Below are 17,347 nucleotides of genomic sequence, written 5' to 3'. Positions count from 1 at the left end.
TGACAGCTTCTATGTGTAACGGGGCTCAGCCATCCTGGCCCTCCCTAATATTGTTTAGTCATCGCATTTGCACCAAAAACTGGTCCCACGGAAGTCCAAACTTCAGCTGTAGGAACTCAAACTGGAGCATCTCACCGGCACGAAAGAGGTCCCCCACCCGGGAGATACTAGCGGCCGCCCTCTCACAGAGTCCGCAGCACCAACCTCAGCCATTGCAAAGGTAGGTCAGGAGAATACGGGAACTATGTATGAGTTTTTTGCAAGCACCGCAGTCAACAATGTTGCATGGCCATTGTCATGTCTTCCATCAAAGGACATTGTTATATAAGTAGGTCAGCGGTCTAGCTGATCCAGACAGAAGTGAGATGCCAGGAACTTCCTAGGTGGAGACAAGAAGTACTCGTTTTCCCTCTCTCTACATTGAGGGAAGCAGAGAGAATAGGGTGTGTGGAGAGTAGCTCCACATCAGTAGGCCATGTATAAAAGTTGAGAAATTAATAAAGATGAGTTAATAGCCTGATGCCAGGTGCTGTCTTTTATGTAGAGTGTTATGCTAGCCAGTGTTGTGAATAGCAACCAATCCAGAACAGGACAACCATCAGCTCCCAAGGGCCCTCTCAGTGAAGACGTCCGGGGCTTAAAAGCAGTTGAAACAATTCCCAAGACTCTGGAACAAACTGGTCTCCTGCTCCTTCAGGAGCCTGTCGACAATAAACCCACTGGATAAACCACTGCGTTTACACCGCCAGATAAACAGATTGAAAATCGGGGGCCGCCAAACACCCCTCCACTGCCGGGCATTGTAATTTAGTCATCACTACCCAACAACTGCCAGACCCCCACACAAAATCAATCAGTAGGGGTTCAATGTCCAAAACACACTCCGAGGGATAAGTAGTGTCAGAACCGAAAGGAAGTAAAGCAGTCAGTAAAGGGCCATCATCTTAGCAAGAGTAACCCATCCAGCCACCGATAGCGGCGACATTTTCCAAAATTGCACGCTGGATCACAGAGCCTGGGCAGCAGCTCCCACATTCCCCTCCAAGAGGTCCAGAGGGTCATGGTAGATCCTCCCCCCAAATACTGCACATGAGTAGCCTCCAACATTAATTCCCTAAAGACCGGGGGTGGGCGCAATCCCCTACAGAGAGGGAACAATTTAGATTTCTGGCAATTTATATCCAACAATCCTACAGCCCCCACCGGATCCGCATTGTGTAAGAACAATAGCATATAATTAGCATATAAGGCAATGTGATGGACCGACCACCGGACCGCCTAACCCTTGTAATAAGCGCCCGATCTTGCACTACAGGATACGAGCTCAACCGCCAATATAAAGAGCAACGGGGAAAACGGACACCCCTGTTGAGTGCCCTGCCCCACCTCGTACATCCCCAAAACCACTCTGCCAGTCTTCACGAGTTGGGACTCGAGTATAGAACTACAAAATACGAATATCTTTAAAGGAGGGTTCGAGGGACAGTTTAATGACCTGCGCACAGTTATAATCCCCCTAACAGACTATGAGAAAAAACATACAATAACTGTGGGTCAAAAACAACATACGATTATGTGTGTGTGGCCGGCTCTGGGTCTGTTTGGGAGTGTAAAATGAAAACAGACTAAAGGACAATCACCCTTTGTGAAAATATGTCCATCAGTTACGTATTCTGTACCGCCCAGTACATAATTTGGTCTACTTCACAGTAGGTAGTCCTTAGTATATCTCCAAAGATATTAGTCGGAGATGGTTGTTAAGAATGGATGTCTGGTAGATGTCAGTTCGGTCGTAACTGAAAGCAGTGCATTAGTGATAAGTGAAAAAAGAATATGTGATGAGTAAAATTAGATAGTGCACGCAATGTAACTTTATTCTGGAGTCATGCACCTCTAATGCTAAAATCAATCAAGTGCAAGAAAGTCAGATGGTTCAAACAAATAACTACTGACTGGGTAATCTGGTCGACATGTTTCTGCGGACATTTAAAGGCCAAACATTGTACCTGCCGCTTCCTCAGGACCCATTAACTTAATTGCTACTGCTTAAACGTGAGTAATATATATAAACATAAAGGACAAACGTGAACACAAATGCTGAATGTCACCTGTTCACTTCTGGTTCTCCTCCTACAAGAGCCAGAGGGTCCCAATGTGGAGCCGCTACCATACACACACATAAACAAGAAATAGGATAGCAAACCTTCATTAGTAAGGGTTATCAAATCACATTATTCAATTGCTATATCTAACATTTGTGGTTTAATAACCATTCAATGTCTCCCATCAAATAATTGGTCATGGGCTCACCTTAATTTGTAAGGAGAAATGGCCTCGCCTCACCTGGCAAACAGCTCAGGAATGCGAAGCACCGCTCTGTAGTGCAGAGAACAATAAAATAAAATAAAATAAAAATAGTCGTGAAAAAGACTTAGAACACTCAACAATGTAAGACTCAATGTTTTCAGACACTCTTTTTACGGACCTCCAAAAACGCACCAAATTATATATGTTCATTTATCTCGATTGTCTATTGGTTCCTATTTCGGACTCCATCTGTCTTAAGCTATATGCTCAAGAGGACCTACGCGATTTATCACCAGGTCTTGGCACATGTTTCTTATAGTTTCTCATCTCTCGTTATATCGTGTTGGTTTGTAATATATCGGGATGTACTCAGCCCATATATCTTGTATGTGGCCGTTCCATATATAATGCTATCCCGTCTGTACAACCCTGTAAGAATTCTGAGACCTAGCGCATACTTCAGTCAGCGGTGGTCCTTTGACACTGCCTTCTCCCATTTAGGTCTAGGCACACGATCTTTGGCGACGTCATTAGAGCATTACATGTTTGTTCTCTAAATAACTCGGTAATTAGCCCCCTAGTTATCCCGCCACACTACGATGGAGAATAGAGCAAGGGGACGAATATTTACATGTGCTCATTATTTTAACTGCTGAGTTGTTTACATTAGACGCAAAGGTCACATTACACGTGGGCTGCTAAACTTAAAACTAAAGTAAGCCAAACAGTACTAACGCTATGCTTATAGTTCCTCACTCGCATCTCCACTCTTAGTCAAATCACATGTCTGACATAGTGTCCTTTACTTTGTGGCGCGCATGACGCATAACTACAAAACCTTACTCCTAACTCTTACCTGTCCGTCGGTACTCCAGTCAGCCAGCCGGGCTGTTTGGGGAGGTACCGCGGACCGGTTTTCTTACTTCCTTATTGATTTCTGGCCCCTTCATGATTGGTTACCAGACTCCTGCTAAAACCGCTAAGAATCATGGGAATTGTGGTTCCTCGTATCTCGTCCTCTCTTAGTCGGATGATCGTATATCTCTCTACTCTCCAGCAGGACCGTTGTCATAAGCTTTCTACACACAATTATATTTGCGAAACTAGTAGCATGTTTTATATATTCTGAAGATAAAAATAACGCGTTTATAGTATTTTGGAAACATTGTTACTTAATATTGTTCGTGATTGCACCTTTGCTCTGTTACTCACAACGGTTACTTTAAAAACTGGTATCCGTAGTTCGTGATGGTACATATAATGATATTATTAAGTTTGATGATATATATGACTGACCCTGAGTATAAAACTACACCGGTTCATTATAGTGAAAGGTAGTTACGCTTATAGTATGGGCATCCCTCTTGGATATTAATAAGTGACCTGAAGCAAAATTAGTAATCACGCTCGTGCATCCACGATACCATGACAGGTATCTATATGTAAAGGACAATGGCTATAGTGTATTATAGTCTTCATAATCTGATCATTAGCCAAATTTGTAGCAGTTTGGAGGTCTAGCTTACGGCAAGGAGGAGATCTATATGCCATCCACGGGATGTCTTCATTCAGACCGATTTTGTCGCAATTGAGTCTATACACCCATTTTTGTTCAATCTTAAATAGGTGTCTCGACACATCAGAAATATGTGCAGGAATGTTCGGCTGTTCCAATACTGTCCATTCGAACTCAGTTGGTTTGTGGCCCACTTGGATATAATGATTCGTGAGTCGGGTTGCTTGCTTTTTGCACCTTATTGTGCTTTTGTGCTCGGAGATCCTTGTTCTGATCTTCCGGGTCGTCATTCCCACATATCTGAGGGAGCACGGACATGTGATGAGATAGATCAGGTGGCTGCTGTTGCGATTTGTAAATCGCTTTTGTTCCCAGGGGCGGCTTGGGCCTATGTCAACAGATGTCGTATGTTTCGTCTGGGGGCATGCAGCGCAGTTCCCACACAGGTGATGGCCCATCACTGGTGGCATGTTCCATAGTGTACCAACTTGATGAAGTTCTCTCGCCGGGGGTCTGGTGTGTATCAAACGGTCTCTCAGGCTCGTGGCTCGTTTGAAAGCAAACAGTGGTTGTTCCAGAGAGTCTTTCCCTGTGTTTAGGATCTTCCAATGTTTGCGAACTATACATTGTATCACGTTAGACCGTGTGCTGAAGGTATTGACGCATGTCAGTCTTTCATTCTTCTCCTTGGGAACAGATGGTTCCAGCAGGGCTTCACGATTATTATTCGCTGCCCTACTCGAGTATAGAAGCCTAGTCTAGCTCACAATACCGGGCCCCAGCCCCATCTTCTCCATTACACGATAAACAAACCTCCAGTCCAGACTATTGAAGCCCTTCTCGATATCTATGCACCATAACCACCACCTTTCCTTTAACATAGGTGTCAACCGCCATCAGTGCCAAGAGTCTCTGGATATTGAGCGCGGTGTTGCGCCCTGGGATAAACCCTGCCTGATCCATGTGATCAACCGAGTCATGTAGGGCAGCAGACTTGTTGCTAGAATCCTCACAGGTAGAGGCCAGTAGATGGCCAAGGTGCCATGCTGCACTGCTTAGCTCTACCAATTTTGGGGGCAAGGGCATCAACATATGCGGCATAGAACTCCGGTGGGAGCCCATCTGCCCCAGGCACCTTCCGCCAGGACATATTCTTCACTGCAGCTTTAATCTTCAGAAGTGTAATATCAAACTCCTCAGCCTCCTCTCGGGTAATCATTAGGAAGGCCACAGGGTCCAAAAAAGCATCTACACTCTGCGCCCCTTGATTAGGGTCCCGCATACAGCGAGGTATAATATTTTTCTAACCTCTCCTTAATGCTGTCCTGCGCATAGATTTCCTGCCCCCACTCCAACTCAATTTCCAGGATTATGGAGCCCTTCTTGGTGGGATTAGCCAACTACACCAGTAGGGATCCTGCTTTGTTCCTCTCAGCATGGGCCCTGATCATATACTACTGGTAGTCAAAACAACTGAGCTTTTCAACATGTCCTGCCAGTGCTTTCTTGGCATCCAGCAGCAACTGTTGTAAGGTTCCCCGGTATAGCCCTCTCCATGTCTTGCACCTCCTGGGTCTCAACCTTGCCAACAAAGTTTGCCGTACTCCTACCACTTCCGCAATTCTGCTGCCTTGGATCAGAGCTTTTAAAGCATCCCAATCAAGCAGTGATGTGGGAGCCGAGGTCGAGTTATCCTCAAAGTAAATCCTCATCTCCTTCGCAATTGACGGGTGGAACACTAGATTCTCGAGCGCCTCGACCCTCAAACGCCAATCCAGGATGCAGGGGCATGCCATCTTCCTTTTCAGTGAAAGCAAAACCCGGGTTATGATTGGAGACCGTTCTGGCCAAATACTCAACATTCTGTACAGTCTTCTGAATAGGAACCCCAGGGCGTCTCAGCAGAACTCCCCTTGCAAAAGCCGAGTATGCATTAGCTCAGGTCTGACCCCACCAGCGTTTGTGGAGTGCCAGCCCCACAGACGCTGTTAGATCGGTCTCCTGCAGAAGGGTAGTATAAACCCCTACCTCATGAGATAGGTATATATTTTTTAATATTTTAGACATATTAAGCCTGCAGACTTTCCAGGATATAAACTTATATGTCATGGAGGCAGCCATAGTTAGACAAAATACAAGGAGTCCAGCAGCCAGGCAGGGGACCCAGCCCACCGCAAGGCCTCAAATTCCTAGGAACAGAGCTCACATCAGCAAGCACGGCCAATGCAACAAAACATACTCAACCCCCAATCCCAGTACAAGAAGGAAACATCCCTCATCCAAACCAGTAGGTTAACAACAAGCACACATGCAGACAGCACCCGCGTAACACCAGTAAGGGGGTACACCAACAGGGGTGCCTCCCAACATCACAGCACACCATCCAGATAGAAACAGGTAAGTCAGTTATACACCCAAATAGCCTGACTCACATTCAAAATTAAGGTAGCTACATTCCACCCGTAGTCCCCCAACACACCTCCAGTGACTGCAGCAGCAATCAATTCCACTTAGAAAAGATTGTCAGCAGTACGGGTCATAATCTGGGGCAAGACATCATCCGATTCCTGTGTGGATATCGAGGCTTGGTCAGAGTGCGCGTGCTTCGGTTCTATGTCTCCTACCCAGTACAGAGGGTTCACCCCACCACACTCAGTGTCACCACCACCGCTACTGCTCTCATTTTCTCATGAAGGGCCTTGGTCTTAGAAGGGCCTGCCTTCTGGGTGGCCTCAGGGAGGATTTATGACAAGTAGTACTGGGAATATTGGCTGAATGTGATGGCGGCCAATCCAGTCCCATAGCTCCTGTGGCGATGTAAAGAACTTCACCTCATTACCAGTGACAACTCGCATTTTCACTTGGAAAAGCATTGCATATTGGACTCCCAGAAAAGTGGACCTCTGCTTCGTTACATCTCTAATAAAGTCTGGGAATATCATTATCCTGTGGTTTTCAACCATCAGGTCCCCCCTCAAACTAGCTTGTCTCAAAATATGATCACAGTCCTTGTAAAGTAGCAACTTGGCCACCACAGGCCTGAGGCTTCCCCAGGCAGTGTGGGGTGCCAGGACATGGTGTTCCCGCTCTAACACAAAAAAGGGGTAAAAACCCTCCCACGCTACCTCAGTTTTCAAAAACGTCTCCAAGAAGGAACACATATCAGGCCCCTCAGCCCATTCTGGCAGGCCTATCACCCTTATGTTGTTTCTCCTGGCCCTGTTTTCAGTGTCTTCTGCCCTAAGTTACAGTGTCTTAAGTCTACCCTCCATGCCTGCTATGCACCCTCGCAGGGATTCTACCTCCGGTGACATGTCTCCCAAGGTATTTTCAGTGGTTACGACTCGCCGCCATTGGTCAGCTTGTAGAATTCCCAGATCTGCCACCACGGTATCTATTTTCAGTTCAAGGACCACCCGTGAGTCTGTGATTACTTGCAAGATAGCCTTCAGCGTGTCCCAATGGTGTTCCCAGCTGGGACCGATATAGCCTGGCTGCCTTTGCCAGCATCCATAGTTACAGGTGTAGTGGGTCAACGGAGGTCTGCCAAATCCATTTTTTTATGATTTGGCCATATTGCAGACTTCCAGGGGCAACAGTGAGCCCTCCACAGTGCTTCCATAGGCAACACCAAATGTTCCACTTTTAAGGCACCAGGGTGGGTCCACCAGCAACTTCAGACTAAGAACACCACTCACATGAGCTCAGGCAGCAGTCAGGGGTGCCTCTAGAGGTAAGTCTCCACTTCTCCCTGCACAGATCCATCCACAAGGGGATCAAGGGGCTGTAGGACCAGCACCCCTCCTTCTGAAGCACAGCACTGCGAGAATTAAAGATGGGGCCATCCATCAACTTCAGCTGACATCATGGAGGCCCTCTTACCCCAAGCTACACTCAGTCTTTGGGCCTCCACCATCTTGCAGGCGCCAGAATCACCCCAGCAAGACCCACCTCACCAATAGTCCAGGGATCACCTCCAACGCTTAACATACATGCCAACATTTTAGGACAGGGAAGTGGGAGATTTTGAAACAGAAATCGGGAGAAAGTAATTTCCCCATTGACTGCTATTGAAGTAGATGCTATTTCAGGCGGAAGTCAGCTAAAAGAAAGTAATTTTTGGCTTGAAAATCAGGAGTCCCCCACCTGATCGGCTCTATTGGCAAGAATGCACCTAGTCCAGTTCTACAGGCACTAGGGCTTCTCGCTGCCACCTCCAATACGGCTACATTGGTCTGCAGCAGCCCTATCGATCGGGGGAACTCGCTGAACACCACCAGAGCCCAAGTCAAGTGCGGGGATGCAGCGGCCCCAAGTTCGCAGCGACAGCCACTCTCCTTGGATCACCAAAATCACCCTTCAAAGTCGTGCTGTAGACATCAGGCCTCTGTCCATGGGTTCTGAGTCAATGTCCAGGGGCCAACGAGGGCAGCAGCCAGAGGTGGCAAGTGTTGGGTGAGGATTTCCTCCACCTTACAGCAGGCTAATCTCAATAGCGGCTGCTCCTGGAAAGCAGCTGCGGGGAAGGCGCAAGTGGGGGAGGAGGGTGGGTTTAAAAAACAAAAAACACTTACCTGTTGGCCTGCCTTCTGGCCGGCTGCTGCCACCTCTCCTGCGTTCTCTTCCTGGCTTCTTCTCTGCAAAGGAAGCAGGAAGCACTCCCAGCCTCCCGATAGCCAATCACAATGCTGAAATGCCATAGCAGGTGTGGTGGCATGCAGTGGGTCATGATTATTTTGGTTGATCATTAATCATGGTGGCTTCAGGTGTGTTTTACCATGAGTCTTGCTGCCAGGTCAAGAACAAAGTTCATGGAAGAGATTTTCAAAATGAGGGTTTGGCCAGTGTGACCTTGATGAGTAATGGAGCTCAGTTAGCCATTAATGAAATTAAAGCTTTTTGCCTAAGAATGGAATCCAGCACCATAAGTCATTCATCTATCATCCAGAAAACAATGCCATGGTGGAGTGATTGAACAGAACCAAAATGACTGTGAGAGGAACATGGCCTCAACAGGAAAAAAGTAGAAGACCGACTTTGGGAGTATTTTGGGAGAGGAAATCCATTGAGGGTGTTGCAAGAGAGGAATCCGAACACCAGGCTGAGCTGCAGATGGATTCAGAGAAGCAGAAGTTTCCTGGTCAACCATAGGATGGGTGGCGATGAGATAGTGCAATTGGAAACATATAGTAGATCAGAAAGAGAGAGGGGAGAGAGAGAGATCAAGAGAGAGAGTGTGTGTGTGTTTTTTTCCTGGCAAGTTGTGAGTTCAGTTACTTTGCCATCCTCTATTTGAGAATAAAGTTACTTTGGATACATTGTGCACCCAACACTCAAACACAGCAACCAAACTATTCTTTTGATGTCAAAAACTGGAGAGAAGGGTGATCCATATTACTTTTCTGCACACCCACATAATCTCTATGAGTGTGTGAAATGGAACCTCTATCATCGTAAGGAGTCAAAACTACATCATTTAAATTATGCTTTCAATTAAAGTGTCCCATTTTTGCAGACTAATTCACCTGAAAAAAAGTCAATTTGCGCTCTTCTTTTTCAGCAACTGTTATGGAGGAAAAAAATTAAGTAAAATTAAACGTGCATTTCTTTTCGCCCCTAAAATCCAGTTTTCTACATTATGTGTACTCTTAATAAAAAAAAAACAGCTTTGAAATTGTCATGAAATTTGTAAAACTTTTCCTAGAGTCCCACGAAAATCACTGAACAGAGATTTCACTTTTTCACACGCTCCTACAAATTTTTCGTAAGGCAGGCGTAGCTAGATGTTGTGCAAGTTACTGCACGGACCGCCCGGTGGGGGAATGTAAGAGTGGGGCAGTGGCGATTCCCCGGCAACGGCCACCCCGCACAGACTCAGGTAAGAGCACCCCAAAAACACAGGCACCCCCCCGCTCCCAGCTTGCTACATTGCTGTGGGAAGGTCAATGAAGACTTTACAAAGACTTTATTCATTTACATATGTCTTTATTTTAAAAGGTGAAGTAAACATTCCACTGGCATTGAGGCATGTGTGGCGCCCCATGAAGGCGATCATGGATCTAATCCTGGAGGACACTATAATTCTTCTTGGGGTTCCAGTTTTTCCAATAGCCCAGCATGCTTCTTCTGGGGACCCTAAAAAGCACAAGAAATGTGTTAATCTGGCTATTTGAAAACCTTTTCAGCAAAACCACATTCAAGTCATCATCAAAAGTTTGCCAGATTTTGGTACAGGGATACCAGGGTGGTGGGGAAGTTTAGAGAGTGATCGGGGCGAGCACCATATGTCTTCCAATGCCCTGCGCTCCTTCAAGGGTTAGGAGACAGCGTGTGCTCCTGTCTACACCTCCTGCCACTCCTTGTTGTAGTTTTATCTGTGCCTGGCTGTTTGTGGTGAAACCAGACCGGTGAGCCCAGAGTCCTGTGCCCAGGTCCAGTATTTGAAGACCATGGCATTCTAGGTTGGAAACACTGAGGTTCTTGAAATGACCTGCAGTGGAATACTCTCACCATGCCACCATTTTTAGTAAGTATCTATGGCCCTCATCGTGAAAGGCTTGGGAAACAGTAAAATGTTTCCCTACTCCAGACTTTTGAAGATATTGGTGGGTACCATTAACTTCAGGGTGGGGGAAAACACCAGTTCCTTACGGGTAGAACTCTGAGGGTCCCCTAAGAAAGGAGGAACTAGTGAGGAATCATTCATTTTGGCTCCAGATTCAACACTAACTTGAAAATGTATTAGGATAGGGAGTTTGGATCTTTCAATACCACGCTGAAACAGGACATTATCTTTCAATACCACGCCGAAACGCATCCGCACTGGAGACATTGAAATACCTCTTCTCCCTTTACCGTACATGTCCTGGTGTGATCTATCACTTTTTGAGCAAATTCATTTTTTATTTTCAAACCTATTGCTTTGAAAAGAAGGTACATTGTGCAGCATAACATTAGAAAAGACAGGCATTTTGATGACTTCTCATGAAATGTAGCATTTTGTAAATAAAAACAAAAAGACACCATATATTCCTTTAGATAACAAAAAAGCAAAAGAATATAAACCATGTTTATATTCATATGGCCATTTAAACTATTTCAGGGCGCACTCAAAATGACTCCCAATGTCCAATTTGCACAAAAAAAAATCCCAGGAGTGCATTAACAGCATGAATGTTAACAGGTGTTTTGCACCAACTGCAGGCTGTTTTCTGTAACTGCAGCTTACAATTCACTCCTCATGATAAGCAAACGTCACCCATTCACTACCCTTAATAGGAAGTTCGGGGCCGATTCACAGAACTAACTTAAGACAAAATCCTAAACTTACTACTTTTGGTATTCACAGAAGTTAGGATTTTGTCTTAAGTTTGTCTTAAGACAGACTTAAGACTGACTTAAGTTAAGATTTTGTCTTAAGTCTGTCTTAAGACAAACTTAAGACAAAAATCCTAACTTCTGTGAATACCAAAAGTAGTAAATTTTGGATTTTGTCTTAAGTTAGTTCTGTGAATCGGGCCCATAATGTTTACATTGTTCTTCGTAACAGATAAGGACCATTAATGTACCAATTAAGAGAGAGGATTAAAATTAAAATCACTGACCCATAATAGACACATCTTGTTTATTCACTGTCCCCATTCATTCATCCATCCATCCATCCATCCCATTCATTAGGCAAATCCCATCCACATACTCTTCAACATAGACCTGTCTCATTCAGGTTCAGGTTCAGGTTTTAAAGTCTTTATTTCGATTCATAAAAAATCATAAAAGACAGACATTTAACAAACATTACTTAATTAAAAAAAATACATAAACTTTAAATTCATAAAACTAGAATTAAATGACAAGATAGTCAAACCTGAGAAGAAAATTACTAAGATTAAGCTCATGAATAAAGAACGCTAACGTTTACAGATAAATTCCAGGCAGTTTTCGATAACATGAGCAGAAATTAAAATTAAAATTGACAGCCTGATTTGGTAGTGCTCGGTACATCACGGAGGAGCATTAGCATGATCAGTACAATGGTTATATTATGGTTTCAACCGTAATATCCAAGCCCATCCCAGGTATTTGGCCAGGCACACTGAAATAAACTCAGAAGTGTTAGTTGTTAATACACGAATAGCCTCTTCGGATTTTCTTATGGGCATGCGCTGGAACAGTGGCTTTAACCATTTAGCTCTAGGTACTGAATATCTAGGGCAGACAAACAAGAAATGTCCTATAGTTTCCTTGTGGCCGGGGCACCATCTGCAATGGTCCATGGTACTCATTTTCCAAGTTTTAGTGAATACATTCAACGGCAATGCACCCACCCGAAACTGGTGGTAGAGTTTCCTGTCCAGTGTTTTGGAGATTGAATCCCAATAAAGTTCGCGGGACGAATCCAACTTAAATGACAGGAACCTACCCGTGAGATTGGTGCAACTTGAGGCATTAACTCTAGACTGGCGGATCATGGCCCAGTACAGTTCCTTGAAAGCTAGTTTAGATGGAAAAGTGCTGGTGGAGGGGGATATCCAAAGTTGCTCTAACCCCATATCCGTCAGGATAGATTTTACCATTTTGAACCATTTAATTTTTCCTGAACCCCCAAGTGACCTAACTTCGGCTACCTCGTTGGCGAATCGGGTAAGTTCAGGGGTTATCCACAAACGCCTCCAAAAAGCAACCAATCTAAATCTGGCCATCTCATTAATCGGGGGGCAACCCATGTCCAAGCAGAGAGGGATGGAAGGGGTTGACTGTGGCAAACCCACTAGGTTACGCAGGAATTTGCATTGTATTTTAAACAGACCCATAAGATCCATATAACCCCACAAATCTGCACCATATAAAATTGCTGGGTTAATTTTAGCGTCATAGATCTTGAGAGCCGGACAAACCCGCTTAGTGATAGATCTTTTTTGTTCACTTAATAGACAGCCGGTAAGGCGGGCAAGCTTTAGATGTTGTGCTTCGACTTGTGCTTTCCATCCCAGACGGCTGTCTAGAGTGACCCCTAAATACACCATATTCTCCACTTGATCCAGTTTAACACCACCCATATTAACAGTGCACCGGACAGGACGATTCTTTGTTAGTACCATAAACTTGGTTTTACCGACGTTCACCTTAAGGTCGCTGATGACACAAAACTCCCCAAACCGGTCCAATGCCCGCTGTAGGCCGGAGCGTGTCCGGGAGAGGAGAAGGGTGTCATCAGCGAAGATGAGCATCGGGAATCGCTGTCCTGCGAGCATCGGGGCGTCCGTTGGGGTATCCTTAAAAAATTTGACCACTTGGTCAATAAACAATAAAAAAAGGGTTGGTGCCAGAACACACCCCTGGCGGACACCTCGGGTTACTGGGAAGTGTTCCGTCACTTGCCCCTGGCCACCCCATCTCACCCTCGCAAAATTGTCTTCATGCAATTTAATTATTAAAACTAATAACTCCTCGGGCATTCCCAATCTCCTCAACACTCCCCACAGTTTATCCCTCGGGACTAGATCGAACGCAGACTTCAGATCGAGAAACGCTGCGTAGATTGTGCCACCGCCAAGCTGGACCACCTTCCAGTAGATCAGACAGAATCTGAACACCTGGTCAATGGTACTCGTTCCCGATCTGAAGCCCGCCTGCATTGGAGATAGTATGTCCTCTAGTTCGATCCATCCTTGGACCCTACCTAAGATCATACGTGCAATAAGTTTCTGGGTTGTATCAATGAGGCTAATCGGGCGATAGTTACCAGGAATTGACCTACTGCCCTTTTTGTAGATGGGTAATATCTCAGCCCCCTTCCAGGATTTTGGTATACTTGCACCGGCGGCTATTGAATTAGCCACTTTAGTAAGGTAGGGTATCCATAAAGCGGGGTCAGTTTTAAACAGGTCTGCTGGTATGAGGTCCATGCCCGGAGCTTTCCCTCGCATTGTAAGACCTATAGCCAATTCGACCTCTTTTTCCGAGAAGGTAATAGTCCTAATTTGTAAGGGTGGCTGTATAGCCGTCGCCGTGATGCTGGGGGGGTTGGAGTTCTCAGCACAAAACTGGGTCGAATAAAATGTTACCCATTCCACGGGGGACACATGGTTTACAGGAGTGCGTGCATCCGGATCTTTACCCCATTTAACTGTTTCCCAAAACTTAATGGGGTTATTTGAGATGGCAGCCTCCAATAAATCCGACCAATGCTTATCCTCCCACACCCGCTTAGCTTCCCACTGCGTTTTCTTATAGTTTACTCTAGCTTCTTTCACTGAGATCATTACTCTGGACTTAACTGCCCTGATAAGTTTGGTATGGGCTTCCCTACATTTATTGTTATACCATTTCTTGGGATAGATTGGTAATTTGGGGTTTGCCTGGGGCCATGGTTTTGAAAGCAGGGATTTGAGGTCAGTAAAACAACGATTGTGGAGGTTTATAATATTGCTGGCCATTTCGGGATCAACCCCCAGATGATCATGTGCCAGCATCTCACTAAGTGTGTTACTGACTTTTATATTTACCTTATCCCTTAAAGTAACATCCTCCATGATTTTGGACCATTTTAGTCTCTTCCTATCATTGGTTAGGAAGGCATCCCCAGTCTGTGAAGTGCCAGGGTTCTCAGATCTCACTAAACCTGGTAACTTTAATTTTAAGGACAAGGGGTTATGGTCGCTTTCTGGGCGGGGGAGAACTACCATGTCCATCATCAGAGGCCAGTCTCTTAGTTTTAAAAGGATATAATCGATACGGCTTTTTCTTAACCCGTTATCGAATGTAAAATTTGCTTCCTGGTCTGATTTGGCGCGGCCATTGACAGCCCGAAAACCCCTATTGAGGCAAAGAGCCATCCAATTCACTGCTGCCTCAGTTGCAGTTACTGGTTTACAGGGCATTAGTTCAGGAATACCCCATACTGCATCCTCCGCGTAGCCCCAACTGTCCCCCGAGTCAAGCAATGGCTCAAAGGTGCAGTTTAGGTCTCCAGCTAGGAGGGTTGCAAGATCGCTATCAAGATCATCTAGAATGGGATCCAATATTTCCAACAGGGGAGGGGAGCGGCCTCCTGGCAAGCCTCGAGCATATACGTTAATCAAGATCATATCCCGACAACCAACCTTACTCAACTTAATGATAAGGAGGTCAGGGTTTTGTACTGTTATTTCTATGGGATGAAATCCCAGCGATTGTTTCACCCAGATCAGTAAACCCCCAGAAGCTCTCCCTTTGGGACTTCTAATTGCAGGTTTAAAAAAGTTAATATATCCCTGCCTAAATGTTGGTTCAGTCGCCCAAGTTTCCTGGAGTAGGATAATATCATATTTATCTATAAACTCCAGCCAGTCATCTGAATGAATACGATTTTTAACCCCCGCAACATTCCAGGAGACCTGGATTTACTATGTGGTCAATTGTGCAAGACCGAGAGTGAAGTCAATCATTGGCCTCAAGATCAGATAATGGGCCAAATTGATTGAAAAGAAATGGGAAGAGCGTGGGCTGGGGAGTCCTCGTGGTGGGGTAACTCCTGATGTTGGGTTGGACATTTCTGAAACCCGTCAGGGTACTACTCTGCCTATGTGGGTAAAAATATGATAGGCTCAATGTTTGAACATCCCCCTGTCTGGCAAACCTCGCTTTTCTACCAATCATTTCCACCACCCAGGGATCCTTAAACGAAATCAATATACAGTCGCCCTCCAGATCCTTTATACCATGGCCCACCCAGTCAACCCTTCTCACAAACAAGATTTCAGTTGGCAGAGAGGGGGGTAACGGTCGGTTTTTATTTAACCAAAAGGTCACCTTATTGCGTAAATCATCAAAAGTCTCCCTCTTACCGGGTAGAAGAGGGGCTACACCAGTCAAAACTATTGTATATAGTGCAGCCTCGGTAGGGAGATCGGCCCGTGGCTTGGTATGTCTACGATGTTTTTCAACCAGGGGTTTTATGATGTTACGTTTTTGATTGTCTAAGGGCCCTTGGGAAAAAGGCCGAGGAGTATTCAGACTTGGTTGGGCCTGGGAGGGTGGTCTAGTTGAGTGGTGTCTAGCGGGGTTTAAGCTATTAGGTTTGGCCGCAGGCTGCTTCTTGTGCGTAGGCTGGGGCCACAGATGTGTTGATAGGTGCAACCTTAAGATCTCCTCCCCTCATTGGTCTATTAGTTACTACCCCAGGGGGTTTATTATTGGAAGATGCGGAAGTAGTTATTTGAGCATTGTTTGCTGGATTTATTGAGTTAGCCCCCCCTTGGCTCAAGCCGATTAGGGATACTAATAGGGCTGAGTTAGTGTTTACTACTGCCTCCAGGGATTCGATTTTTTGGGTCATTAACCTGGTCCGCTCTAGAACAGGCAATAAGAGGTTTTTCATCAAAGCCTCAATTTTGACCAACAGTAATTCATCGCTATTTTGACAAGTGGGGCAAGGGTCAGAAGATCCAAGCGGAGTGAGGGAAGGGCAAGGAATAATGGGAAAGGTACTGGGACATTGTTTACCCATAGCTAGTGATGTAGGATTGCCATGGGAATGATCGGCGATTTCTTTTACTTTTAATTTGGGCATTTTGCGTTCTCTCCCCCCTAGATAACTCGTGTCGTGCTTTCTCTTCCTTGTTACCGTGTCAGCGTCAACTGAATTCATTTGTATCACCCTTTTGGAAACTGTTTTAAGGGGCTCGGGAGATGAGTGGGGCGTGTCTGAGGTATAATCTGATTCAAAACTAACCTGAGATGCAGATTCTCTACTTACCTCAGAGTCATCTAAATTATGTTCAACATGGGCTGGAGTGTGTGCAGGCGAATCAATCCCTTCACTATCTATATGTACTAGAGCCTCGGTAGTTTCTGAATGTATACAGTTAAAAGCTGCATGGGGTTGTGTCACGGGGCTAGGGATCGTAGCCAACCTACCCAATGACGAACGTTTTCCACTAAGTAAGTGACCTGTCTCATTCATTAACCCCTCTTAATACACAGGTTTCATTCATCCACTCCTCCTTACAAACAGGTGTCAGGTTCAAACAAGCTTTATTCGACGATTGTCATAAAAGCTAACAGTACGTACAAACAAAGTTCAGACATATAGGTAAAATCTAAGAATAGTTCATATTTACATACCATACATAACCCATACATTCACTATACAATTCAATCCATTAGAAACATGGAATTAAATAAATAATACATAATTAAGATTTGATTTCAGTACAATTAAAACCATTACAACTTAGAAATTGGGTAAATATACACATGAATAAAAATTTAGGTTCGGTACAATAATTACATGTTAGTTTTTGAGCATTCTACTTCTGATAACCCAGGCCCAGCCCAAGAATTTTGCCGCAGCTATATAAACTGTCATATCAGTACAGGAACGGATAATACGAACTGCCACCGACCCCTGGTCAGTACCCATTAATCTGCACATCGGGCGAAGCCACTTTCTCCTTGGCTCTGTGTACACTGGACATTCAAAGAGCAGGTGTCCAATAGTTTCCAGGCGAGCTGAACATGATGGACAAACACACAGTGAGCCAC

The 17,347-nt window shown here is 45.1% G+C and overlaps 1 protein-coding gene across 2 annotated transcripts in view; it reads right to left on the bottom strand.

Moving 5' to 3' along the window:
* Positions 1-9,787: 9,787 nt before the first annotated feature.
* Positions 9,788-17,347, bottom strand: part of RPL3L (ribosomal protein L3 like) — a 134,494-nt gene continuing 126,934 nt past the window's right edge. For both annotated transcript variants that reach the window (XM_078664180.1, XM_078664179.1), the window contains exon 10: positions 9,788-9,958. In XM_078664180.1, the coding sequence (XP_078520306.1) occupies positions 9,899-9,958 (60 nt within the window). In that variant the 3' untranslated portion in view covers positions 9,788-9,898. The remainder of the gene's footprint in view (positions 9,959-17,347) is intronic.

Source organism: Lissotriton helveticus, chromosome 10 (assembly GCF_964261635.1).
Source record: "Lissotriton helveticus chromosome 10, aLisHel1.1, whole genome shotgun sequence".
Taxonomy (NCBI): domain Eukaryota; kingdom Metazoa; phylum Chordata; class Amphibia; order Caudata; family Salamandridae; genus Lissotriton; species Lissotriton helveticus.
Note: the sequence above shows the minus strand (reverse complement) of the source record. Positions and strands in the feature narration are given on the sequence as shown.